General features: G+C 38.4%; 1 protein-coding gene across 2 annotated transcripts in view; it reads right to left on the bottom strand.

Moving 5' to 3' along the window:
• Positions 1-27697, bottom strand: part of EXT2 (exostosin glycosyltransferase 2) — a 95578-nt gene that overhangs the window by 20653 nt on the left and 47228 nt on the right. For both annotated transcript variants that reach the window (XM_037900094.2, XM_043548416.1), the window contains 2 exons: positions 20852-21041; positions 4482-4648 (listed from right to left, as the gene is read on the bottom strand). In XM_037900094.2, coding sequence (XP_037756022.1) covers positions 4482-4648; positions 20852-21041 — 357 coding nt within the window. The remainder of the gene's footprint in view (positions 1-4481; positions 4649-20851; positions 21042-27697) is intronic.

Here is a 27697-nt window from a genome sequence, read left to right as displayed (position 1 = left end):
CTTTCCTAGGTATATACAGATAACATGCAATCTGAAAGACTTCAGAGTAAAAATAGCTTGGAGGGAATAAAGTAATTCCATCTTAAGTTTTTTTTTTCTTATTACTTTAATATTAAATGGTTATACAGTACTTTGAAGTTGTAAAGTACTAAATATTTATTAATAAGTCCTCCCAAAAATCCATGTTTGGAAACTATTATCCCTGTTTTACAGATGGACAAACTGAGGCACAGAAAGATTAAGCAATTTGCCTTGAGACCACGCAACAACCCAATTGTATCCTAAAGAGCAGGCTCCAAGTCCCTTGCTCAAAAGTAAAAACCAATGGATTTCCCCTCAATTTTTTTTTTAATTATGATAATCTGAATATATTTAGTTTCTTGACTTTTTTAGTAATCTGCCTTGTAATGAAAATAGCAGAGGCTAATGAATGGTTAGAAAAGTTGTCTCGTTCCGTTTAGTACTTTAGTTTGTTATTACCTTTACTTTGGTGAAATTTTGTCACAGGTTTCTACAGAGATCCTATTTCAATTTGCAATATTTTAGGTATTCCTATACCTCCTTATAACAGCAGCAGACAGGAACAGCTTGCGCCTATAGTTTTTACATTATGTAATAAATCATTGAACTGTAAAAGTTCACTTTTAACAAGTAAAAAATGTCTGACACTGAGTGTTACTACAATTTTTTATGGCAGAAATTGTATGGAGATCAAAGTTGTGGGGCTTTTGTTTTGAGTTTTATTTATTAATTTATTTTTTAAGATCCTACTCTATACATCCACATAAGTCTGTGTGACAGAAGGGTTTTGCCACATGTTTAAAAACAGAATTTCAAGGATGAGGGGAGAAGCGAAGAAAGTAACTAAATGTCACGTTTCCAAATGCTTCTTGTGACTGAAGCAGAAGCAGACGTACTTTTAAAAGAAAACTTTCTTGTAACATTATATGCTGCTACTATTCCCTCTGGATTCCCCTGCAAATGAGTCAAGAACTCAAGAGATACTTTCCTGGTAAAATACATAAACAGATAAATAAATTATCACAGGCTGAGGACAATTTAAACATCTGGTAGCCAGTTCAGGCCTGTCAAGCAAGTCAAAGACACTCAGGGCCAGAGAAGATCAATCTGCAGTCCCTGATTTCTGGGCTGGAGAGCAGGAACTTATCACCCCCGCTGCTTTAAGAGGAAAAACTGTATAAGTAAAATAAGTTGCCATACTTTTGTATGATTCAGCATTTTTAAAAAAACTAGTAATCTAAAAATATATTGATTTAAACTAGCCTTGGGTTTGCTTCAGTTACATGTTTGATGAGGTATTTTACTATTCTATCTGTAGGCAGTGTATTAAACTAGAATGGTTTTACAGTTAAACTGGGGGACTGCAAAATATGTCTCCCAGACAAAGTAATGCTGTATTGAAACAGCTAAATTCACCCATGCAAGCTGTTACTCAAGCAGTCCTGAAATCCAAGCATCTGGCCCACAGCAGGCAAATAAGGGTTTCTCTACTTGGAGAATCACTGTGCAGCAAGCCAAGGTGTAAATCTACAGTACACTAGCCTGCCGAACACTAAGTCACCTACTGTGTGCTAGAAGTTCCCTAATATGTTTTGACATACTGCTGTTTCACACACGGCAACTCAGCACACAAAAGCCTAGTGTGCTATACAGTCACACACTGGCTTGCCCTTCACTAAGTCTCCATGCAGACAAGTCCTGGACTGGATAACGTGGTCTAATGGTTTGAGCTGATGGGTCATCATGAGTACTGGATTTAAATTCCTGATGCTGAGTAAATGTAAACTTGAGGAAGTCACGTGCACTATTTTTTGCCACAATTTTCCCCATGAGGATAATAATCTCCTAACATGGGGGCATAAGAGACTTAACACCTGTGAAGTGCTTTGTTATATAAGTGTAAAGTATTATGTCTTTGGATATGCATGCTCCTTATTTTTGATTATGATGATTTCCTGCTGAAATACAACCTAAGATCACCTGCAGTAGTGTCTTTAAACAGAAGCCCTCGGAGCTTTGCACCACCAGTAGTGAAGGCTCATTCTGGAACTACTTAGGATACTTTTTAGGTTTTCTTGAATTTATTTTTGTTTCAGTTTGAGCCAGACTTCTGGTGACATAAGAATTAAACTGGTAATGGAGGCAGTGTTTACACTGCACACCAGTCAGAAGCTCTGTTAACATTACATTTTTCTCCTCTAAAACTTTCTACCATTACTATCACCAGTTCAGCCCCACAGCTGGTAGCAAGAGTAGAAGCACTAATATAGATAGGGCTCTGATGGCTGTCAGTGATATCACCACTTTGCTATCTAACCCTTTTCAGAACAGTTCTATGCAGTACAGAGTTTAAAATGCTCAGGGCAGCAGACTTTCTTAGGGTGGAGATGAACTGTCATTAGCAATGCGGGGGGAACATCAAGGGGAAAACATAGTATAGAAAAGACCAACATGGCCATAAAGAATCCTTCCCACAATTGTCTTCTTTTACTTCTCCTTTCATGTCTCACATACTAACGTGTAACTGTTACACTCCCAAGGGACATATTTCTCTGTGACGACATGTGGTACTCTGTCTCCACTACTTAAAAAAAAAAAGATTGTTATTGTTTAAGTTAACATATCTAAGTTTCCACAAATAACTTCTTGAATCCAAAACCTGGTAATTGGCTGAAAGTTTCTCTCACTTGGGGAGGATTCACATTAAAGGGATACTAAAGTTATACATCTTGACAAAACCCTATGTTATCAGGTTAGATTAGTAACAGAGAACAGATTGCAACATTTATTTTACTTTCTAGTCTTTTATGCTGTTTGATTTTGTTATTTCACTCTGGGCAATGAAATTAACTCATCAGTTTCACAGTCCAGCTCTCAAGCATTAAGCCCAGTGTCATTTTATTTGGACTCCCCGTTCTCCAGCAAAGCGTAAATAATACATACATACATTTAAAAAAACAAACAGAACAAAAAACGCTTTCCTGACCTGGTTTTAAAAGAAAATTTTAAATTTACTTAATATTTCTATTAATACTAGATTTTGGAAAAAAGTCTTCTATTTCCACAACACAGAGCATTGTTGTTTGTACACAAGTGGTATAGTAATGTCAGATTCTATATACTTAGTCACATACCCAAATATAAAAAAGGAAGGAGAAAATAAATGCCATAAGAGAAATTTCAACCCCCTTCTTTAAAATCTAAATTTCAGAAGCGAGTGAAACTCACTACTTCCCTTTAAATGTGTGGCCATTTTGACAGATGATTCATGTGCAGATTTGAAAATTTCACCTTCCTTCTAATGCCATGGCTAATTGATTTGGACTCTATTTTTCTATTTGTTGATACCATCACTGTAACAGCAGCCACTGCGTCCTCACTGCCTCCACCATGTGTGTTGTGTATCTCCCATTTGACAGACAATATCAATCCCCCTTTTTGTTGTGCCACACCTAGTACTAAGAATAGTGCCTTGCATAATGACAGGTTTCAGAGTAACAGCCGTGTTAGTCTGTATTCACAAAAAGAAAAGGAGTACTTGTGGCACCTTAGAGACTAACCAATTTATTTGAGCATGAGCTTTCGTGAGCTACAGCTCACTTCATCGGATTAGTCTCTAAGGTGCCACAAGTACTCCTTTTCTTTTTACCTAGTACTAAAGCACTTGCCCCTCAGGAGGCCTTTCCTGTTCTTAATACTTAACCTCTGGACCTTGCCTTGTCCACTACTTCATACAGAAAGGAAGTGTAGATAAGGTACTATCCACTGGAGCAACTGCTGGCTATTGATCTAAGAGACCAGTAAACAGAAAACTTTCAGTCACATTTGATTCCCATTTGTTAGAATAGCTCAGGTGTTATGCTTACTGAGAATCATTCATTTATTTGAAGGTGCTTAGCTGTTAAAAATATTCTAGAGCAATGTAACAATATTTATTTCTATTGTTCACAGAACAAATCGTCACAGCTGTACCCACCAAATCCAAGATGGGCAATAATAAAGAATGGACACATGTGAACCTTATTTACTGTGAAGCTCTCCCACAAACACAGACCTGAGGTATTAACTTTTGCAAAACCTCTGTGACTTGGCATGCCAGTAGAAGTTACTGAAATTGAAGAGCCATAGACTCCATTCCCACCTAGCAGGGATTTCTTTTGTCTAAAGTATACAGAATTTTCTGGAGACTCATGGCACTGACAGGCCATTTACAAGGTATTTACTGTTGGCTAAGAATTTTACCATAGTTAAAAGGCTTTTCAAAAAGTCATGAGCCCCCAACCTTTTATAGGCCAGATCCTCAGTGGGCGTAAATTGGCAGTGATTTACTGACGTCAATGGAGCTATGACGACTTATACCAGCTCATCATCTGGCCCTTTTCCCCATGCGATACTCATATATACACACACAGTGTTAGGCAGATAGCATAACATGGCGAGGAAAAAAGTAATCCTCTTACCTCATAACCAAACTGCAGTTCATCTGACGTCAACATGATGATATCATCATCAATGGCCAAGACTGCCTCCGTTTCAATCTCATCATAGGGGAAGAAGCGGTTACTAAGCTTGTTTTCTGTGGTCTTCACAACCTTCAGCGGAACCCGAATCTTTGGCCATAGAGAGTCTGAGGAGAAACATTAAGAGAGAAAGAATTCACCATTACATTTCGATTCTTATTAAGACTGCATCCCAGCCTCAACTTGACTTTTCCCCTCAGTATTCTAACCCCTCACAAAAGGTTGTGGGTGTTTGATTTATATCTTATTTTCAACTAGGCAAAAATAGCAACAAGAGAGATAACCTGGTTTTTTCCACAGTGCAATTAAGACTTTTACAAACATATATACACAGGAATTACTAAGCCTATCACTGAAATGCAGCCACCACTGGCGTGGTACGTGGGAACTGTTTAACAGGACATAGCAATACTATGTGACAGTTTAAGACATGAAACAAATAAGAATATTTTATCCAATTGAAACTGTAGGGAGAACTGAGGGAGGCAGAAAGTCATCACCTACATCAGAATCTGTACAGGCCATAAAGAATTTGAAAGGGAAGTTTACTCTTTACAGCTCCAAAGAAAGCTAAATTCTAAATGCATCAGAGAAAAACAGAGATAGCGAAAAGGTTCATTGCCATTAATGGTTACAAACTGAATTATCACATATGGGAAAATTAATTTATGGGGGTTTTTCTTCTGAAAAATCTAAAGTATCAGGATTAAACCAAGCTAAAAAAGAAATCTAAAAGTACATTTTGAGATTTCCACCACTGAAAGTGGGGTGGAAAGTAAGGCACCCTGTTACACTAACTGATAAGTTATACAAAATGGTTTAACTAGTAATAAAGTATACATGTGCAAATGGAGCATGTCAACTTTGCTATGAGAATATTCCAGTTTGGGTTTCCGTGCTTAAATTTGGTAATTGAAACAACTGTATCAACACTTATTTGCAGTTACAATATTACAACATACTACATGTGCATCTATTGTTGCATAATTTATTCTATTCTATCAGAGACCGCTTGAGTAATTAAAAATATTGTAACAAGCACAAAGTAATAGAGCTAAGATTTCAATATTAAGCATCAATCTTCATTTTCTAAATTTGCATGTTTAAAAACAATCTTTCTAATGCAAAAGATTAACAGTGGTTGCTATTGCACAAGTGATGGTTTGCAACAGTATCAAATTATCTAAAAGCTTTTTAAAATAAAATAAATAGATAGCTAACCTTGCCTACTCCACAACCCAGCCAACGCTGGCGGGCTGATCTCTTGTAGTCACAGGCTTTTTTTAGGACAATTGGAATGAGGAGAGAGGGTAGTGACCTCATGAAGGAGGGTGTATAAGAGAGTGTAGAAGATGTTACAGATATTTGTGGGAGAAGAGACAATTGGACATTGAAGATTGGTATTAATGGTGGAGTGGAGTAGAGTAGGCAAGGGAGTAACAAGATATAAGACCATTAAAAGTAGGGAGGCACACGTTAAATGGATTAAGAACTGGCTAACTGACAGACCTCATAAGGTCCATGGGGAATCATAATTGAATGAGGATGCATCTAACAGGGTACTGCAGGGACTGGTAGTAGACCTGACGTTATTCAACATTTTCAATGACCTCGAAGCACATATAAAATCGCTGCTGATAAAATCTGCAGAGGGCACAAAGATTGGCAGAACAGGGGAGTCTGTCTGGGAAAGCAGTGACTCTGAAAAGGATTTAGGGATCACAGTTGACAAGCAACTCAACATGAGCTCCCAGTACAATGCTGTGGCAAAAAAAGCCCAGTGTGATCTTTGGATATCTAAAGAGAAGAGTAGTGAGTAAAAGCAGGGAGGGGACTTTACCTCTGTATAGGGCATTCATAGATTCCAAGGACAGAAGGGCATTCATAGATTCCAAGGACAGTGTGATCATATAGTCTGACCTCCTGTATGGCACAGGCCACAGGACTTCCCCAAAATAATTCCTAGAGTAGAGCTTTTAGAAGAAAAAAAAATCCAATCTTGATTTCAAAATGGTCAGTGATGGAGAATCCACTAGAACTTTTAGTAAATTGTTTCAATGGTTAATTACCCTCACTGTTAAAAATGTACGCCTTACTTACCACCTGAATTTATATAGCTTCAACTTCCAGCCATTGGATTGTGTTATACTTTTGGGGTGAGACCGACAGGAAGTTCTATTGTCCACATTTTAAAAAGGATGTGGAAAATCTGAAGCAGCTATAGAAAATAGCCACAAAAGTGATTAGAAGGCTGGCAAAAATGCCTTAAATAGTGGCAATCTGTTTAGTTTATCAAAAAGAGAGATGACTTGATTACAGTGGACAAGTGCCTTCATGGGTACTAAAGAGCTCTTCAACTGAGTGAAGAAAACATAAAAAGAACCAATTTTTGGAAGCGGATGCCCGACAAATTAAAAAAAAAAAGCACCTTATTTTTAACAGTGAGGGTGATTAACCACTGGAACAAACTACCAAGAGAAGTGGTGGATTCTCCTTTTGAAGTCTTCAAATCAAGACTGGATGTCACCAGCAGTGACAATGAACGCAGTGGGGAGGGATGTACAAATTATACATGCACACATTCCCAACTCCATAGTAGTACAGAATCAGCCCCCAGAGTTGAGTTCCAGCTCTGCTTCTTTTTACGACTTGCAAGTAAACAGACATTCCCACTGTTAGTCCATTAACACTAAAATGAGTTCAGAACCTAATTAAAGAGCAGACACACTGTAATACTGCTAGTACCACAGGGGAACACACAGCCACTTCATTCCAACACTCACACGAGTGGAGCTTGCTGCTGTGGGTGAATGTGCATGTTCTCACTACCAGCTAGGACTCTCAGACTTCATGGCTGATACAATACTCAAAAAAGTCCCAGAGCTTTGCACAGTTCATAAGCACTGGCATCCAAACACAAGACTACTTTACTGGGAAAACAAAAAACCCCTTCCAAACCACACTGAAGAATCTTCAGGAGCAGGTTTTTCTTGGAAAGATATTTTGGAAGGAGGGGTTGGCACGTGTGAGTGGCCAAAAGAAAGGAAAAGCAATGCATGATATTTACTGGAAATATGATTTCAGATTCCTACCCTGAGGTGGTTCTTGAAACTGTAAAAAAAACAAAACAAAAACAAAAAAACCCCACACAAACATTTTAGAAAATTCATTTTTTTTCTGGGTGGTCTTGTGGGACCCATGCTCTGCCTTTGGCAGACAAGTGGTTTACCTCTGATTCCAGTCTCCCTCCCTCCTTGTATTGGAAGGCAGTGAGATTAACACTTGTGGGTGCTCAAAGGACTTGTAATACTCAGCTTGTCAGCACCACAGCTCAATCTGCAGACTCCAAAGTAAGTCACAATCAGTCATCAGCTGAAAAGGGGCAGCAAGTGACTTGGGGTCTCAAAGCTATGGAGGATAAAGTAATATGGGGGAAATGAAAAAATCCATGGGGCTCTGAGAGTAGGTGAAGAATTCATCTGTATGAACTTTTTATATCCCTGAATAGCAATCAAACTGTGTGTTCACACTCATCCAGCACCTACATACTACAGTACTAAACAAAAGCAACTGGCTCTCAGCCATTCAGGTCATCAGTAGTTAAGCACGTGAAAGCTGCATTGTTCTAACCAGAAACAGTTTTAGGAAGTCCTTTGCCATAGTTAGATTCCAGTCAAAGTCCTTGCAGCAAACAAATTCTAAATTTCCATTTGTAAAAACAACAGAAACAGAGTTGCTATTATTTTATGAACAGAAGACTAATAATTTTTCATGGCAATTATTAGTATTTTAATACAATTCACAGAGCAACAGATTTTTTCTGCACAGCTTAGAGCAAGGTTGTCTCTAAACAAATATGGAATAAAGTTGTATTGATTACTTTCTCTATTTAAGTTAGTAAGGAAGATGGATGTTCTAAACAACTCTCGTCTTCCTTGCTCTCCATGCTAGTAGATGATCCAACTGATTTGAGTAGAGTGCTGGGTCTCTAATCCTAACCATTACCACCACTGAAACTCAATGTCTGATTCAGCACTGAGAACATTTATTTTCCCTAGTAATGTTCAATAAAAACTCCAATACATTTTTCATTTTACTAGTCATCTTAACATCAGGAGATACCAAGCTTTAATAGTTAGAACCATTTATTAGGAGCTAGGACTCTAATGTTCTATTCACGCTCTGCTACTGATTTACTCTATAATGTGCAAGTCACTTACACCTCTCTCTGTTTCCTTTTATCTATAATCATATGCATCTACCTCACAAACGTGGTGTAAGGTTTAATGTTTGTAAGACACTGAGATCTTTTAGAGGAAACACACTTGTGTATATAAATTGGTATTACTACATTCAAATAGTTTGTGATCCCTCTAAAGGCCCCCGTCTTCTATGTTTCGAAAGCCACCAGAACCCTGCTAGAGCAGCAGTGTGTATTAGTAACTAGGCCTTGCACGTTCCCTACATGGGAAACGTGGTTATTTGTATCTCCCTGTGTGGTTTCTTCATATTACATATGTTGTGTAAAAACTAAAAGACACAACACTGTAGAAGGGCAAAGTATTAACAACTTTGTCCTGCCTACCTCATCCACCCTTTTAGTCCAAGGTATCCACCAAATAAACAATAGCGGAGGTGATATTAATGTCTAATTAAGCAAATCTCAACACTTAATTAAAAAAATATAGTTTAGAGAAGCACTTTGGGTTGATGGCACTATGTAATACCAAGAATATATGAAATTGCAGCACAAAGTAATGGCCACAGCGATGACCATCCAAAGTAAACACCCTCCAAAGTCATAGGCTTGAGAACAAACATGGGGGATGCTGGAGGGGAGAGGTTCTTCTTCTGCCTAAAACTAACATGATGAAAACTTGTTGGAAACTTCTATCACATGCTGTATGTATTTTCTTAAACTTCAAAACCAGTAATTTAGACTTATATGCGAGCAAAAAGGGAGGAGGGAAGTGTTTGATAGGATGGAGAGACTTTAAAGAAAACATTTCTGCCTACACAAATATTCCAGCAGCAGACATTTAGACCACAATATTTATTTTAGTAAATGCAGTGAGTGAAAAACATCACTTTCTCCTATAATATTTCAAAGCTTTAAACCATTTTTTTTTATTAATACCGTACATGTAAAGTAATGTTTGTCTGCTGGCACTACAGCTGGGCTGACAACCCATTTATATACGGTTCATATCCCATGCAGTCAAGAGTGACTGCAGGACCAGGACCAGATAGATGTGTTTAAAGGGGCATTGAAAAGGGGGTTACATTCAAAATTAGACATGTTTTTAAACGGTTATCAGCCAGGGGATTTCTTCTCAATTTTGTTTCAAAACAAAAATCCACCACTCTTACCAAGAAATTAAATACAAATGCCACAAAAATTTCATGGGGTCTTCAAAAGTTTTTTTTTTTTTTTTTTTTGCTGTTAGTGCATTCTTCTACAGCTGCAATTACATTCTATTCCTAGAACATTGCTCATGACATGGGTTCAAAGGCAAGGGACTGGGATCTTGTTTTCCTGTGTCATCTAAAAGCATGTAATCTAACGCTACACTGGGGCATAGGCTTAGCAATGACTGAATCATCACTGCCAGTACTTGCAAGCACTTTGGTTTTGGGAGGGGAGGAAAGTGGCTGGGGGGACGCGTCTTCCATTCAAGCACTGGTCGAGCCCAACCTAAGCTTACTTTACGGAATCTAAAAAAAATCACAGCTCAAGATGAAAGATTACAAATCTTAAAATCCAAAGCAATGCTTTCCCTCCTAACCTATTATTATTAATAGGGCTGTCAAGCGATTAAAAAAAATGAATCACGCTTAATTGCACTGTTAATAACAGAATACCATTTAAATATTTTTGGTTGTTTTCAACATTTTCAAATATATTGATTTTAATTACTACACAGAATACAAAGTGTACAGTGCTCAATTGATTTATTAAATATTTTCACTGTAAAAAACAAAATAGTATTTTTCAATTCACCTAAGTACTGTACTGCAATCTCTTTATTATGAAAGTTGAACTTACAAATGTAGAAAAATGTACAAAAAAACTGCATTCAAAAATGAAACAAAGTAAAATTTTAGAGCGTACAAGTCCACTCAGTCCTATTTCTTGTTCAGCCAATCGCTCAAACACATTTTTTTACATTTGCAGGAGATAATGCTGCCTGCTTCTTGTTCACAATGTCACCTGAAAGTGAGAACGGGCGTTCACATGGCACTGTTGCAGCCGGCATCACAAGATATTTACAGGCCAGGTGCGCTAAAGATTCATATGTCCCTTCATGTTTCATCCACCATTCCAGAGGACATGTGTCCATGCTGATGACAGGTTCTGCTTGATAACAATCCAAAGCAGTGCGGACCGATGCATGTTTATTTTCATAATCTGAGTCAGATGCCACGAGCAGAAGGTTGACTTTCTTTTTTGGTGGTTCAGGTTCTGTAGTTTCAGCATCAGAGCGTTGCTCTTTTAAGACTTCTGAAAGCATGCTCCACAACTCATCCCTCTCAGATTTTGGAAGGCACTTCAGATTTACCTTGGGTCAAGTATTGTAGCTATCTTTAGAAATCTCACACTGGTACCTTCTTTGCATTTTTGTCAAATCTGCAGCGAAAATGTTCTTAAAATGAACAACATGTACTGAGACATCATCCAAAGACTGTGATGACATGGAATATATGGCAAAATGCAGATAAAACAGAGTTGGAGACCTACAGTTCTCCCCCAAGGAGTTCAGTCACAAATTTAACCTTTTTTTTTTTTTCTTTTTTCTTTTTTTTAAAACGAGCATCATCAGCATGGAAGCATGTCCTCCGGAATGGCGGCCAAAGCATGAAGGGGCATACGAATGTTTAGCGTATCTGGCACGTAAATACCTTGCAATGCTGGCTACAAAAATCCCATGCGAACGCCTGTTCTCACTTTCTGGTGACACTGTAAATATGAAGTGGGCAGGATTATCTCCCGTAAATGTAAACAAACTTGTTTGCTTAGCAAACAAGAAGTAGGACTGAGTGGACTTGTAGGCTCTAAAGTTTTATATTGTTTTGTTTTTGAGTGCAGTTATGTAACAAAAAAACCCTACATTTGTAAGTTGCATTTTCACGATAAAGAGATTGCATACAGTACTTGTATGAGGTCAAGTGAAAAATACTATTTCTTTTATCATTTTATCAGTGCAAATATTTGTAATGAAAAATAATATAAAGTGAGCAAGTGTACACTTTGTATTCTGTGTTATAACTGAAATCAGTATATGTAGAAAAACATCCAAAAATATTTAATAAATTTCAATTGGTATTCTAATGTTTAACAGGGCAATTAAAACTGCGATTGTGATTAATTTTTTTCATCGCAATTAATTTTTTTGAGTTAATCGTGTGAGTTAACTGTGATGAATCAACAGCCCTATTAATTATTATTATTCCAAACAAAAAATGCCAGAAGGGAGATGTTATATTACAGATAGAACACGAATCTAGAAATAAGGGCTCCAGGCGCTCTGATTCACTGGCATGGTTTTCATCATATTAGTAACAGGCGGAAGAAGAATGATTCACTGTATGACCTTGCACACCAAACTTAACCTCTCTCTTACCTCACTATCTAAAATGGTAAAATGGGAATATAGCTCATAGTGTGTTTTGCCAAGTGCTTTGAGATGCTCAGATGAAAAATGTTAAGTAAACAAAGTATACAAAGTACTATAATTAAAGAACTTTGCTCTTTTTGTGCATTATAATTTAAGAGTTGTTTAAATATTTTTAATTTCTTATTTTAAGGAAGACATGCCATCTTTCCAGTATTCACAGGGGTGTTGGAATAATTTTTATAATGGGGATACTGAGAGCCATTGAACCAAACTGTAAACCCTGTACATAATGAAAACCACTTCAACCCAGGGGGTGTGGCAGCATCCCCAGCACCTCTAGTTCCAGCACCTATGATATTCAGACTAGAAATCCTCTATATCAACATTGTTTTTTCAAGTGCTACATCCAGTTTTGCCTATTTCACATGAACGAGTCTGAGGGTAGCTACAACTCCCTTACAGAGGTCTCAGATGATTAATATGGCAGTTACTAAGGTATGCTTAGTCATGCAACAACACTAAGTAGACAGTAGGTGATCACCTCATAGGAAGGGGGAGAAAATGTATGTGGATAGACACCACCAGGATATATTTATTTAAATAATGTATTTGGTTACCTTTAACCTATTTTACATTTTAACATTTTCAACTGACTGACCGATTGCAATATTTGGCATCCAATTAACCAATCAACCAAGCAAGCCTCATTTCCAATTCTGAATTAACTGGATTAATCCCATGGCTTATTTTTTAGTTTCTTGCACAGTTATAGAAAGCATCAAAAAATAGGACACTGGTTTTCTTTAGCCTCTGAAAACTGGCCTCCATAATTGCATGTGTTAAAGTAAGGAGCACAAAATGTATTCAAAACACACTGAAAAGTGACGCAAGTTCCCTACCCATTCCAGAGCTCCTTGCAGCCTTCCTGACTCTGGTGAGTTTTGGGCAAAGGCAGGTGAGAACATAACAGAAGACCAGCCATACTCAGTCATACCGATGGTCCATCTAGCCAAGGACCCTGTCTTCCTACAGTAGTCAGTGCCTGGTGCTTCAGAAGGAATTAACAGAACAGGGCAACTATCAAGTGATCCATCCCCTTTCCTCCTCTCCCAGCTTCTGGCAATCAGAGTCTGTGGACACTCAGAGCATGGGGTTGCATGCCTGACCATCTTGGCTAATAGCCATTGATGGACTTATCCTCTGTGGACTTATCTAATTATTTTTTGAGCCCAGTTATACTTTGGACTTCACAGCATCCCCAACAATGAGTTCCATAGGTTGACTGTGCATTATGTGAAGAACTACTTCCTTTTGTTTGTTTTAAACCTGCTGTCTATTAATTTAATTGGGTGACCCCTGGTTTGTGTGTTATGTGAAATAGTAAACTCTTCTTTCTTCACTTTTTCCACACCATTCATGATTTTAAAGACCTCAACCATACCGTCCCTTAGTCATCTCTTTTCCATGCTGAAAAGTCCCAGAGTTTTTAATCTCTCCTCATATGGAAGCCGTTCTAACAGGGGGGAATACAAAGGGGAGAACACAAAAAAATGAGGAAGTTAGTTAAACAGAAATTAAAAGGTACAGTGACAAAAGTGTAATCCCTGAAAGCTGCAGGGAAACTTTTTAAAGACACCATAATAGAGGCTCAACTTAAATGCATGCCCCAACTAAAAAACATAATGAGAACAAAAAAAAAAGTGCCAACATGGCTAACCAATGAAATAAGAGAATCAGTGAGAGACAAAAAGGCATCCTTTAAACAGTGGAAATTAAATCCTAGTGAGGAAAATAGAAAGGAGCATAAACTCTGGCAAATGAAGTGTAAAAATATAACTCAAAAAGTACTAGCAAAAAAAAATTTTTTTTAAGTACATCAGAAACAAGAAGCCTGCTAAATAACCAGTTGGGCCACTGGACGATCGAGATGCTAAACGAGCACTCAAGGACAATAAGGCCACTGCGGAGAAACTAAATGAATTCTTTGCATCAGTCTTCACAGCTGAGGATGTGAGGGAAATTCCCAAACCTGAGCCATTCTTTTTAGGTGACAAATCTGAGGAACTGTCCCAGACTGAGCTGTCAATACAGGAGATTTTGGAACTAACTGATAAATTAAACAGTAATAAGTCACCAGTACCAGATGGTATCCACCCAAGAGTTCTGAAGGAACTCAAATGTGAAATTGCAGAACTACTAACTGTAATTTGTAACCTATCATTTAATCAGCTTCTGTATGACTGGAGGATAGCTAATATGACACCAATTTTTAAAAAGGGATCCAGAGGTGATCCCGGAAATTACAGGCTGGTAAGCCTGACTTCAGTACCAGGCAAACTAGTTGAAACTATAGTAAAGAACAAAATTGTCAGACACATAGATGAACATAATTGTTGGGGAAGAGTCAACATGGTTTTTGTAAAGGGAAATCATGCCTCACCAATCTACTAGAATTCTTTGAGGGGGTCAACAAGCATGTGGACAAGGGGAATCGGGTGGATATAGTGTATCTAGATTTTCAGAAAGCCTTTGACAAGGTCCCTCACCAAAGACTCTTAAGCAAAGTAAACTGTCATAGGATAAGAGGGAAGATCCTCTCATGGACTGGTAACTGGTTTAAAAGATAGGAAACAAAGGTAGAAATAAATGATCAGTTTTCAGAATGCAGAGAGGTAAATAGTGTTGTCCCCCAGGGGTCTATACTGGGACCAGTCCTATTTAACATATTCATAAATGATCTGGAAAAAGGGGTAAACAGCGAGGTGGCAAAATTTGCCTATGATACAAAACTACTCAAAATAGTTCAGTTCCAAGCAGACTGTGAACAGCTACAAAAGAATCTCTCAAAACTGGGTGACTGGGCAACAAAATGGCAGTTGAAATTCAATGTTGATAAATGCAAAGTAATGCAAACTGGAAAAGATAATCCCAACTATACATATAAAATAATGGGATCTAAATTAGCTGTTACCACTCAAGAAAGATCTTGGATAGTTCTCTGAAAACATCCACTCAGTGTGCCGCGGTAGTCAAAAAAGTGAACAGAATGTTGGGGATCATTAGGAAAGGGATAGATAATAAGACAGAAAATATCATATTGCCTCTATATAAATCCATGGTATGCCCGAATCTTTAATACTGCGGGCAGTTCTGGTCGCCCCATCTCAAAAAAGATATATTGGAATTGGAAAAGGCTCAGAAAAGGGCAACAAAAATTATTACGGGTATAGAACGGCTGCTGTATGAGGACAGATTAATAAGACTGGTACTTTTTAGCTTGGAAAAGAGACGACTAAGGGGGTATATGATAGAGGTCAATAAAATCATGACTGGTACGGAGAAAGTAAAGTATTATTTACTCCTTCTCATAACACAAGAGCTAGGGGTCACCAAATGAAATTAATAGGGCAGCAGGTTTTAAAAAAAAAAAAAAAAGGAAGTATTTTTTCACACAACGCACCATCAACCTGTGGAACTCCTTGCCAGGAGATGCTGTGAAGGCCAAGACTATAACAAGGTTCAAAAAAGAACTAGAAAAATTCATGGATGATTGGTCCATGAATGGCTATTTGCCAGGATGGGAAGGGAGGTGTCCCTAGCCTCTGTTTGCCAGAAGCTGGGAATGGGAAACAGGGGATGAATCACTGGATGATTACCTGTTCTGTTCATTCCCTCTGGGGCATCTGGCATTGGCCACTGTCAGAAGACAGGATACTGGGCTAGATGGACCTTTGGTCTGACCCAGTATGGCCATTCTTATGTTCCATATCCTTATTCAGTTTTGTTGCTCTTCTCTGTACCTTTTCCATTCTAATATATCTATTTTCAGAACTGCATGCAGTATTCAAGATTCGAGAGTACCATGTATTTATATAGTGAGCGGCATTATGATATTTTCTGTCTTATTATCTATCCCGTTCCTAATGGTTCTTAACATCGTTTGCTTTTTTGACTGCTACTAAATGTTGAGCGGATGTTTTCAGAGAACTATCCACAATGACTCCAAGATCTCTTTCTTGAGTGGTAACAGCTAATTTAGACTCCCTCATTTTGTATGTATAATTGGGACTGTGTTTTTCAATGCGCATTACTTTGGATTTATCAACACTGAATTTAATCTGCCATTTTGATACCCAGTCACTCTGTTTTGTGAGATCCCTTTGCAACTCTTCAGTAGGCCTTGCACTTAACTTTCTTGAGTAGTTTTGTATCGTCTGCAAATATTGCCACCTCACTGTTTACCCCTTTTTTCAGATCTTTTAGGAATATGTTGAACAGCACTTGTCTCAGTAAACATCTTTGGGGGACACAACTACTCACCTCTCTCCATTCTGAAAACTGATCGTTTATTCCTGTTCTTTGATTCCTGTGTTTTAACCAGGAGAGGATCTTCCCTCTTATCCCATGACTTCTTACTTTGCTTAAGAGCCTTTGTTTGGTGAGGGACCTTTTCAAAGGCCTTCTGAAAGTCCACATACACAATATACACTAAAAGAAAAGGAGGACTTGTGGCACCTTAGAGACTAACAAATTTATCTGAGCATAAGCTTTCGTGAGCTACAGCTCACTTCATAGGATGCATTCAGTGGAAAATACAGTGCGGAAATTTATATACATAGAGAATATGAAAGAATGGGTGTTACCATACACACTGTAACGAGAGTGATCAGGAAAGGTGAGCTATTACCAGCAGGAGAGCGGGGGGGTTCTTGTCTACTGCTGGAAATGGTCCACCTTGATTATCACTACAAAAGGTTCTCCCTCCCCCCACCCCGCTCTCCTGGTGGTAATAGCTCACCTTTCCTGATCACTCTCGTTACAGTGTGTATGGTAACACCCATTGTTTCATGTTCTCTATGTATATAAATCTCCCCACTGTATTTTCCACTGAATGCATCCGATGAAGTGAGCTGTAGCTCACGAAAGCTTATGCTCAAATAAATTCGTTAGTCTCTAAGGTGCCACAAGTCCTCCTTTTCTTTTTGCGAATACAGACTAACCCGGCTGCTACTCTGAAACCTGACAATATACACTGGATCACCACTGTCCACCTATCTGTTGACTCCCCCTCAAAGAATTCTAATAGATCGGTGAGAAATAATTTTCCTTTACAAAAGCCGTGTCTACTCTTCCCAAACAAACTGTGTCCATCTACATGTCTGATAATTCTGTTCTTCACTATAGTTTCAATCAATTTGCCTGGTACTCAAGTTAGGCTTACCAGCCGGTAACTGTCAGGATTGCCTCAGAAGCCTCTTTTAAAAATTGGTGTCACGTTAGCTATCCTCCAGTCATCTGGTAGAGAAGCTAATTTAAATGTTAGGTTACATACTATAGTTAGTAGTGCTGCAATTTCATGTCTGAGTTCCTTCAAAACTCTTGGGTGAATGTGATCTAGTAATGGTGACTTATTACTATTTAATTCATCAGTTAGTTCTAAAATCTCCTCTATTGACATCTCAATCTGGGACAGTTCCTCAGAGGCATCATCAGTTGCAATTTCACTATATCTTTCTAAGTAGACCAATGAAAGAGTTTGGTTCCACATATCTGAGATGCCATCTGTCCCTGTATCACATAGCAGCAATTAAGATCAGCTTCAAATTCTTATATTAGGGGCCAAAAAGCAGGACATTCTTGGTAGAGGACCTTTGATTGGAATTTACTTTCAACCCTTGGTCTGACAGAGTCTGTAGTTGTTGACTTTTAGGATCCATTGCAAAGTTTATCTTTCTACTTAGGCTATTAATAATTTGGGGGCTGACTGGGAAGGATTCTAGACATAAAACCCTTGATTATACAACCCAGTCTCAAAGTGAGTGATAATTTTAAGCAGGAAAATCATTTGGTTTAGTTTTAATTTGTAAAATTACTCTGGAGTGGACGTGGGAAAGTTAAGTGACATGCTTGTGTAGCACCGCACTAGCCTTGCCTCTGGAGACCTGGGTTCAAATCTGGATTTATTGCAGGTCATCACAAGGGAAAATTACTTTGATGTTTTCATCCCAGCCACCATATATGCATATCGAAAAACCCACTGGCTCTGACAGCAGAAGCCCTGATTTGCCTTTGCACAGCAGACCCAGAAATGTGTCCCCTATATGGCAATGACCAGGAAATCCTGCATTTGATGCACTAGTACGTTAACTGTCCCAGCTTTACAATAACCAATTAAAAGAGAATAGCCATAAAAGTGCTGATACTACCGTAGGGTAATAAACTAGACCTTATCAGTGACAGTGGTGCACATTACAAACTTCAAACTCATTCCTTGCCCTAATCCATCAGAAACTTCCTGGCTTTAATAGGCTATAAATGGCAGAAGCTTTGAAGTCCAAGGATTAGAATTGCTAATAGACAAACTGAACGAGTGACTAAGTGCAGCCAAGGCCTGCTACCCCACTGAAGAGCCAGGTGGAACGCACTGCATGGATCTGTATTAAAACAAATTAAATTAATTTACTCAAACTGCCCTCTCCTCAGCTGCAGTCCAGGAGATTACATCAAAGTGTTAAAAATAAATGGACAAAGGGGGGAGATAAGAGCCACACGAGGAAACATAATTTATTAAAACACATATTTACTACCATGCAAGACCAGTTTGAACATAACAGCCCAATAACCAAAGCTCTCAACTGGGACCTATGATCATTAGGTTCACAGGCAAATTAATTCTTTTTCTGGAGATAATGATTTATGATTTAATAATATCTGAGCAAACATAAGGAAGACAGAAAATGTATATGCCTATAAAAAGAATTTACATCACTAAGATAATTAAAAATTATTAATATGAAATTTTTCAAATCAGTAATTTGTTTTAATTCTCCCTTACCTGCCTTACAGGAAAGAATATATGGAAACAACCCATTTGGGGCAGAAATTAATATTTTTTGTTATATTCACGGTGTACGCAGTGTTTACTCTACTGGAGTAATAGCTCAACTACATGTTATGAATATGTTTTCAATAAAAACTTCAGAGTACACAAAAATAACACCTTCCCTTTATATGCAACACTTTTAATCTCAGATGATTACCAACCACAACTAGATGTAAGAATCACTTCATCTGTCAGTGATGGGCAACCACATCTAGTGCGTTTTACACAGCAGTGCTAAACAACCAGTTGAGACAAGAAATGAATACTGTGTCCAATTTAAACCGGAACAAGAATATAAAGAGGCAGAATGCAAAGCACCAAAACTGGAAATGGGCCAGGACAATGGGGTTAATAGCCTGACTCCTGCAAAAGTGCCATGGAATTTTAGATGAGTGCAAGTGATCAGGAACTCAGTTTAATATCGTACCTAACATACATAAATGGCCAGTTTCATCTCACAGGTTATCAGTACATTCTTATATAGGAGAATTACAAACCCAAAGATGTCTCAAAGATTCACTTGATTGGCTACTGGAAACAGAAGAGAGATTATTAATAATTCACAGGGTTCTACAGCCATAGATTTTAATTTTTTAAAACAGTTATTCTAGCTAGAGGAAGCACTTTTGCCCAAAGAGAATCTCCTTCATATTTTAGGGAAGATGCCCAATTAGTATTAGCTAAGGAGAGGTAAGCTTATTTTTCTTAAATTCAAAGTCACTCAAACATTGTGGGTTGGAAAGTTTAATTTGCACGCTAACATCATAGAGTTCACATTCAGGTTAGGAAAGACTGAAAAAAGGGAACAGAGATCAGAGGAAATAATTCAATGGGGGAAGAGAACAGAAAACAAATAGACTGAAAAATACAGACAGCTTGTAAGATAAAGAAAGGGGAGGAAGAGAAAAATTCTAAATAGACACTGTATATAGGGCACCTACTTGTCATGTTCTGATTTTTGGAGCAGGTGGCTCCTTACCTCCAATACAGAGCAAAAACTTCTCTTTGGTATGTTTTTGAAACCAAATCTGCCTTGAAAATAATATGGATTTAAATGACATGAAAAAAGGTTCATGAGCATCAAATAATTTTATAAACCCATGAACTCAAAATAAGACTGCAAGGGTCAAAAGTCCTCCAAACTCCATGAGGTTTGCTCATCACTGATATAAATAGAATCATCTGTGTTTTAAACATAAATATTTAAATAAAAAGAGACCATTCACCTCACTTTTATCAGGACAGTCTTAGAGTTTTTACATGATAACCCGATGTCCCAGAAACTTCTTTCTGGACACACAGAATGTCTCAGGTTTTTATTTCATCAGTTAAAATGTTCGTTTATTTTATAACCACAAAATGTCCAACCTGCATTCTTGCATCAAGCCAATTTGTTCTGTGTTTACAGAGAACAGTGTAGTGGAACAAGTGTTCACTGTGATTAATGGTGTCTGTAGAAAAAAATCAAATGAGTGTAGACAAATTAAGGCTTCCCTGTCCCGCCCCACTCAAAGCAAAAAAATCCTCCACTGACAAATTTGCATGGCTTCTTGTTGAATCATCAGCTGGCAAAGGCAACACCAGCACAGATCCTTTTAAAAACGTAATTTGGCCTTTTGAATTTTGCAACTTTAAAAAAAGTGTCATGAAAACGTACCCTTTTTTTTAATTTGAGAAGTATTGCAAAATAGTTTAAAATAGTTTTATGTTTAAAAGTACATAAAGAGAGAGGTTGCATTCTACTAGATGTACAGTCAGTGTTCTGCCACTACCCTAACACATACCACCTCCCTCCAACATGCATACCTTACCTTCTGGTGGATTCTTATTCTGATTGTTCCAGACAACTAACAGCTTGGATAGACTGGGCACCTTGGACACCTCAGTGATGACTCGGAAGAGGCTTTCCACCCTGTCATATGTCAGGACTATAGCAGTGAAGCCTTGAGACTGTGGTGGGATTAATGGAAGGAAGAGTGGGTTGCTCACACTGCTCCATTTCTGTAAAAGCAGAGAGGATGTTGGATCAGATCAAGGTCAATTAAAACTATAAAAGGGGAATGTAGGCAGTCAGAATGTAAGTACCAGAGCTGGAATTTAGTTAAGGTAGGTCTCTTTGGTCAACACCCTAACTCTTGGGGAAAGTAACCTTTCAAAAAGTCCGATTTTCTTTTTCATAATTCACAGTTCTGTAAAACCTTCATGCCAACTCCATTTCCTAATGTCAATTTCTATCATTGCCTGACAATGACTTTGTACGAAGGGATGGGCTTCAAACAAAGTGGAGAAGGGATGGAAAGACTTTTGGGGAAAGGGAACTAGGAGGCATTTTAAACCCAGCTAGCATGGCACGGTTCTCATTTGCTACTCTCTGCTTGAAAGTATTTTGCTTTTTATAGTCAGTCGTTGGCCAACAAGCAGAGAGCCAGCTCTGAGCCACCATTTCAGAGTGGAAATAGAATTAAAAACAGCAAATGCATAATCCTGACACAAAATGGGCACACAAATAAAAAAGACAAATGCTGACATTACAATAAAGAGGGATAAAATATTAATTTCAACAAGGCTAGGTTTATTCTGTGTGAAAGAAAAGCTACTACACCGTTAAATAGAAAACCCTATAAGAGACGCAAAGATCGATTTCAGAGTTATTTACTCCATCTGAATTTTAACTAGGGGGTCCCTTTTAAGACTTTAAAGCTCTTATTTCAATGCACTGCAAGCATAAGGAAGCCAGCTCAGTTGGCAAGAGACAAGACAGACAACTCTGTTCTCACTGAGTGTGCCAACTCCATTTGGAGCCGAAGATGTGGGGGGAGGCAGCTGCAAAGGAACCATTAGATGGGAATGAAATTGTAGGCATTTTGACTTTCAACTTTTTCATTCCAGCTTGCTATTCAGATGCTGACATCCACGCTAGGACAGAGAAGCAGAGGAGAAAATAAGACTTACTTGGAGGTGGGGGAAAGAAAGGGTTTGGGAGTTGGGAAAGGAGAAGCTGACACTGTTTTGCAGGGAAGCCTTTGAATCTCAGCCGACAAAGACCTAGGAACACTTCTAATAGTCTGGAAACACTGCCCAATAACTGCCAACACTTTCCTGCAATACTGTAAGAAACCCCAGTTAAATACATATTGCTAGTATCGGGAGAAAGATAAACTTTATGTACCCAAAGTTATCAGCTCATATTTGCTGGCAGGAGGTATGGAGTTTCACCATTTCCTTAAAGTGTCTTTGGGAGTTTTTTCCCTCCCCTCACACCTCAAAGGTAGCTGCCTTATCCACCTTTACCTGATGCCATTACACTACTAAAATAGTCTGCATGTCTACTGGTCTGTCTTGGTGACACTAGCAGTTGACATGTGCAGGAACAGATTTCAGATGTTCACATTTTCTGAAATGCCAGTTTTTAGGCTTATTTTCTTTAATATTTATTGGGACCTGAAGAGCAGGGGTAGAACTCTCTGATTATGGAGCAGTCCCAAGAACTTCTAGGGTGAATCACAATCTAAACTTGAATAGGGCACGGCCAACCTCATTAGACCTTTAATGAACAACTTCAAAAACTGCATTTTTTCTCTCAAAGATCCTGAATATCAAGTTTTCCCCAGCTTCCCACCTCCTCCAAATGATCCTTTTAAAGTTGAGAATCTTTTTTGTGCATCCTTCACAAGCCTGCTTGTATTAATACTTGCAGCAGGGGGTTAGCTGCATAACCAATACAGTGCCAAGAAAATCCTGCATTTCTGCCCAACAAGAAGAAATAACTGGTGAAGTAATCTTATAGACAATAAATATCCTTTTTATTATTTAATGGTGACCCCCACCATCCAAATTAAGAGCTCCCATATGAAGTTTCCTCTATTGTGCAAGTTCCTTTCTGGCTGCAATATATCTTAATAGAATGTGTTAGCACCCAGCACTATGGGGCCCTGGTCCTTGACTTCAGGCTCTTAGGCACTATGGTAATAGAAATAGTAAATAATAGAATTTGCAAGGATTACTCCGTTCATCATCATCTTCTGACAGTACTTTAAAAAAAAAAAACCATTTAAAACTGCTAGGTATTTCACAAAATATATACAGACAACCCCTGCGAAGAGAGCATTAACATAAGCAACGATCAAGGGTTTTAAACATGACATGATGTCAGTTCCAACTGATCCTACTCTCTGGCCAAAGTACAATACTTCCTCATTACAGGATCTTCTTAGGGAAAGAAAGGTAACCTCTCAAAAGAAGTATGTTTATTTCATCTTATGCCCCTGGTAAGTGGTGTCCAAGTAAAGGAAAAGCTTGAACTCTGCTCCTTAGAACCTAATGGGGAAAGAAAACCAAGGCCCCTTGTTTGAGAGAAACATTTCAAAAAGGCATTTAAGCATCTCTGAAGTGCCATTAAGAGCCAACCCCCTGCTGCCTGCCTGAAGTGTGTGTCTACAGTCTCAGACCTCTTGACCCCACTTTCTGCAGGAAATTGGGCAAATTCAAACCTCCATAATTTACTTGAGTCTTCCAGACTTCTGCTGGGGAAAGGCAAACAATGCAGGCAATTAACTCAACAGAAACCTAATTAAATCTCTATTATGGCAGCAGGGCATGAAATGCATCATGGCATCAAGATGACTACTCCCAACCACTGGCAGCTGGAGAAGTCGACACATTTGTTTTAGTCCCACCATTATTATGGGTGCCCATCTGAACTTTCACTGTCAGAAAGAAGAGCAAGAGGTAGTGGTGGAGAGATCATTTATCACTTTCCATGACAAAGTGTTGACACTCAGCTATGGATATGGCAATCCTTTCCCCTCTTCATCCCTCCCATGCTAATATTCATTACAAGAGCCATGGTAATTAACCCAAGATTGACAGTTTGTTTATTGTGAATCACTTTTATGGGCAAGCAGTATCAGGTTGCAAATGGCAGCTTCCTAACAGCAATCTCACATCACTCTGTCTGTCTAAGTTGTTACGCAAGCCTCTCCACACACAACATGGAACGCCCAAGGACTGGAACCCACAATGTGAGAGAGGGCTGGGGAGATTGGCCTGAAGTTGGTGAGGTGTGAGAATTCTTTAAAGGGATGAGTCCGTGAGAAGGGATTCAAGCTATTGCAGCTGGCTTGTGCGTGACTGCCACAAGGAAAAAAAAAAAGTTTCCATTTGCTAGTAAGGCATTTTCCCCTTGTTACTGGAACATTATTCTGCTCCTTTCTTATTGAATGCAACATGATTATATTTTAAGAGCAGTTAAAGCAATGGAGGCAATGGGACAAGGAAAACCCCACCATTAGAGATATCTAAGACTGCACTTGATACCAATCTCTCATGTGCGAGGGAGCAAAGTATAACAAAATCAATCTTGCTAGGATGCCGGTGTGGGATATTTGACATCTGAGAAATCATATCCAACCCCAATTATTCTATAACTGGCTAATCACTGTACACATTATAACATCTGTATAGTACCAGTTAACATGCTACACAGAGCTAATACAATGCCTCTACCCCAAAAAGCTTACAATCTAAGTATAAACAAAGGAAGGAGATATTAAAGGCAATAAGCAAGCAGCGAAGCTAAACACACATTTTATGAGTTCCATGATTTTTTTGAAAAAATTGTTTATGTTTGTTGAGCAACATTACTTAGGTGGTAAAGGGACAATGGAAAGAGGAACATATTAAGGAAAGACTTGAAGGGGGAGAAGGTGGAGACATGACAGACAGGGTCAGGGAGGGGGCTCTAGGAACTTGAGGCTGTGTGGAAGAAGGTCCATATCTTGGTAGAAGGGTTAACAATTCCAAGATACCATTTAGTAGGAAAAATTGCAACAATATAGCACATAGATTCCCTTGCTCTCATGAACAAGAACCGTGGCTTTTTCCTCCCTATACATTTTACTTTCAACAACCATCAGACTTAATACTTGTTAACCACACTTTTTAGTAAAACCATATTCAATTTGAACAAGGACAACCCACTGTCATTAAAAAGCCAAGAGGCAAGGACTGAGGAGTATGAGGCGCTGAATGGTACCGTAACTAAACAGTTCTTCCGTGTACCCAGCAAAGCAGAGATGTACTTATCCCCTACCTCTGCATGGAGGGTTTTTTTGGTTGGATTGTTTTACATATCAATCTTAAGCTCAATGTGGTTTCAATTATGAATTAGCAGACCAAAAAAGCCTTGATTTATTCTATTTTGCTCCAATTATGCATGATGTGTTTCCTCTGAATACTTTGAGAAAGTATTTCATCATGCTTCCCATCCTCAAGTGGTCAAAGGGCAAAACCAGAGGAGTTAACCCTCTCCACTTCTCCACAGTCAATCAAAGTGATTACATTGTGGATTCAGAAACAGGACTTTTTGCCAGACTGGACAAGATCATTGGTCTGTGGAGTTTAGTACACTCCCATCAGTAGCATGTATTATACTCTGTTACAATATACATGGGGGTTCCACAAGTGCACACAGGGGTTATACATGTGAATTCCTTGTGAACTCCTGTGACTGCTCCGCTGAAGCAAGATCTTTGATTACCAATTTTTAGCTCATAACTACAAATACGAAATTATGCAGTACCTTTTTAAAGTCTAGCTAAATCTATTTTACTCTCTGCCCTCCTACAACTGTGAATTCTATAGTCTGACTACATTCTGCGATTATTTGCAGTGTTTTGTAGCTGCGTTGGTCCAGGATATTAGAGAGACAAGGTGGGTGAGGCAATATCTTTTATTGGACCAACTTCTGTTGGTGAAAGAAAAAAGCTTTCGAGCTATTCAGAGTGCTTCTTTAGGTTGGTGTAGCTTGAAAGCTTGTCTCTTTCACCAACAGAAGTTGATCCAATAAAAGATGTTCTCTCACTCACCTCATCTCCCTGCATTCTGTGAAGTATTAATTTCAGTTTTAAGTTTTTTCCTTCTTTCCATTAATTTCAATAATATGCCAATGGAGTGGATTTGAGGAAGGGGGACGGTGAGCGCAGTTTAGAACAAAGTGCATATTTACAAATGTCATAGTGACTGGAATCTTTTGGATCTCTCCATCTATCAAGGTATTCATGTTCTATTCGTGCTAATCACCGTAGCATCCAGGAATGGGATTCATGTTTTCTTTAAAATAAAACTCTACAGTGCAGTCTCCTGACAGAGCAGACAGTGTAACATACTCTAAATTGGGAAAACAAAACTTGAAATCAATTGTAGGGCTGCAAGGCCCCACTCCTAGGGCCAGAAAAGGTTGAGTGCATTATGAAGGTGAAGCTTGGGATAAAAAGAAGCTGACTAAATTCTACTACTGTACATTTTTATTGAGCCATTAATGAAGATCAAGCCTCCTACTTTCCAAGCCACAAGGAGAGCAACGGAGACCAGCTGGTGAAATAAGAAGGGTTATTATAAGGAAAGGGGCAGATAATAGAGTCATTTCAGAATAAGATGGCAGACAAAAATCCTATAGTTTCTTCAGGCTATCCTACATTAAACAACTGCCATGAGAAGAAACACAACCCCTACATATATATTTGTGTATGTACTTCTCTCTTCAGTCTCTCCCATATTAAAGATGAAGCAAAAAGCTCTCTAAAAACCTAACAGTATTAGACACAGACAGATTGCGTGTGGACTTAAAATTACAACTGACACTAAAGTGAAACATCTGAACCTCCACTGCATGCCAAGAACCAAGTCCAGGAGTCTGTTTCTCATGCCACAGAGGATATCACAAGCAGATGAAGTTAAACTTTCTCTACATTAGGTACCAGCCACACTGCATTAGATAAGTATTATGTCATCTTTTACCATATAAGCAGAGAATCCTGAACCCTACTCTTGGCAGGTAAGGCAAGGAGAAATTGACTGTCAAATTTTGCTTCAGCAAGAAAATATATTTTTAAGTCTGAATAATCATATATTTGGTACACATGACCTATCATAATACAAACACTGCAGAAGTGTATTAGTAACTACATCTTCTATCAAGACATGGCAAGAAATCCAACATGGCAAATAAGACAAAATCCCACCCAACCGATCCAACACATCTCACAAGTAAAATTTAAGGTGGCTGGAAGTAGACTGGATGTTATGAAATCTAATAATTTCAGAAAAATGTGGCAATGAAAAATTGAGTTATACCATGTGTGTCAGCCAATAAGACTGCTGGAGGATTTCCTCTCATACACACAAATGTTTATTCAACGTTTTGAAGGTGAAGAGTGTTATTGGGGCACAAGCAGAAAATACAATACAGTGGAATCATCTGTTTAACACTTATTATTTAAACTTGGATGAGTGATGTTTTTGATTGGCAACCCTCAGGATCTAGATTATTCACAGGAACAGTGAGATGTAAAATGCCAGCCAAACAGCTCAGAAATTGTTTTAAGTGTTTTAAAGGCTCAGTTGGTTGCCAGTTAGCTGAAACACACAATCCATTCTCTAAATGAACATCTGACTTAGGTTTTGTTAAGTGAATAGCAACTATGCTACTGTTACTCAGAGAAAAAGTCATTTTTTGCATTAAATTAATTTGTCTATTACTTTAGTTTAAATAGGGTGGAGATCCTCTTTTCTGCCTTACTGAAAATACAATGTCTGGCAGTCACTCAACAGGAGAATGGAGGTCTGCTAGAGAAGTGCATTTATTTTTTGGAGCATAG

Source organism: Chelonia mydas, chromosome 6 (assembly GCF_015237465.2).
Source record: "Chelonia mydas isolate rCheMyd1 chromosome 6, rCheMyd1.pri.v2, whole genome shotgun sequence".
Classification (NCBI taxonomy): domain Eukaryota; kingdom Metazoa; phylum Chordata; order Testudines; family Cheloniidae; genus Chelonia; species Chelonia mydas.
This window is presented reverse-complemented; position numbering and strand designations above follow the sequence as displayed.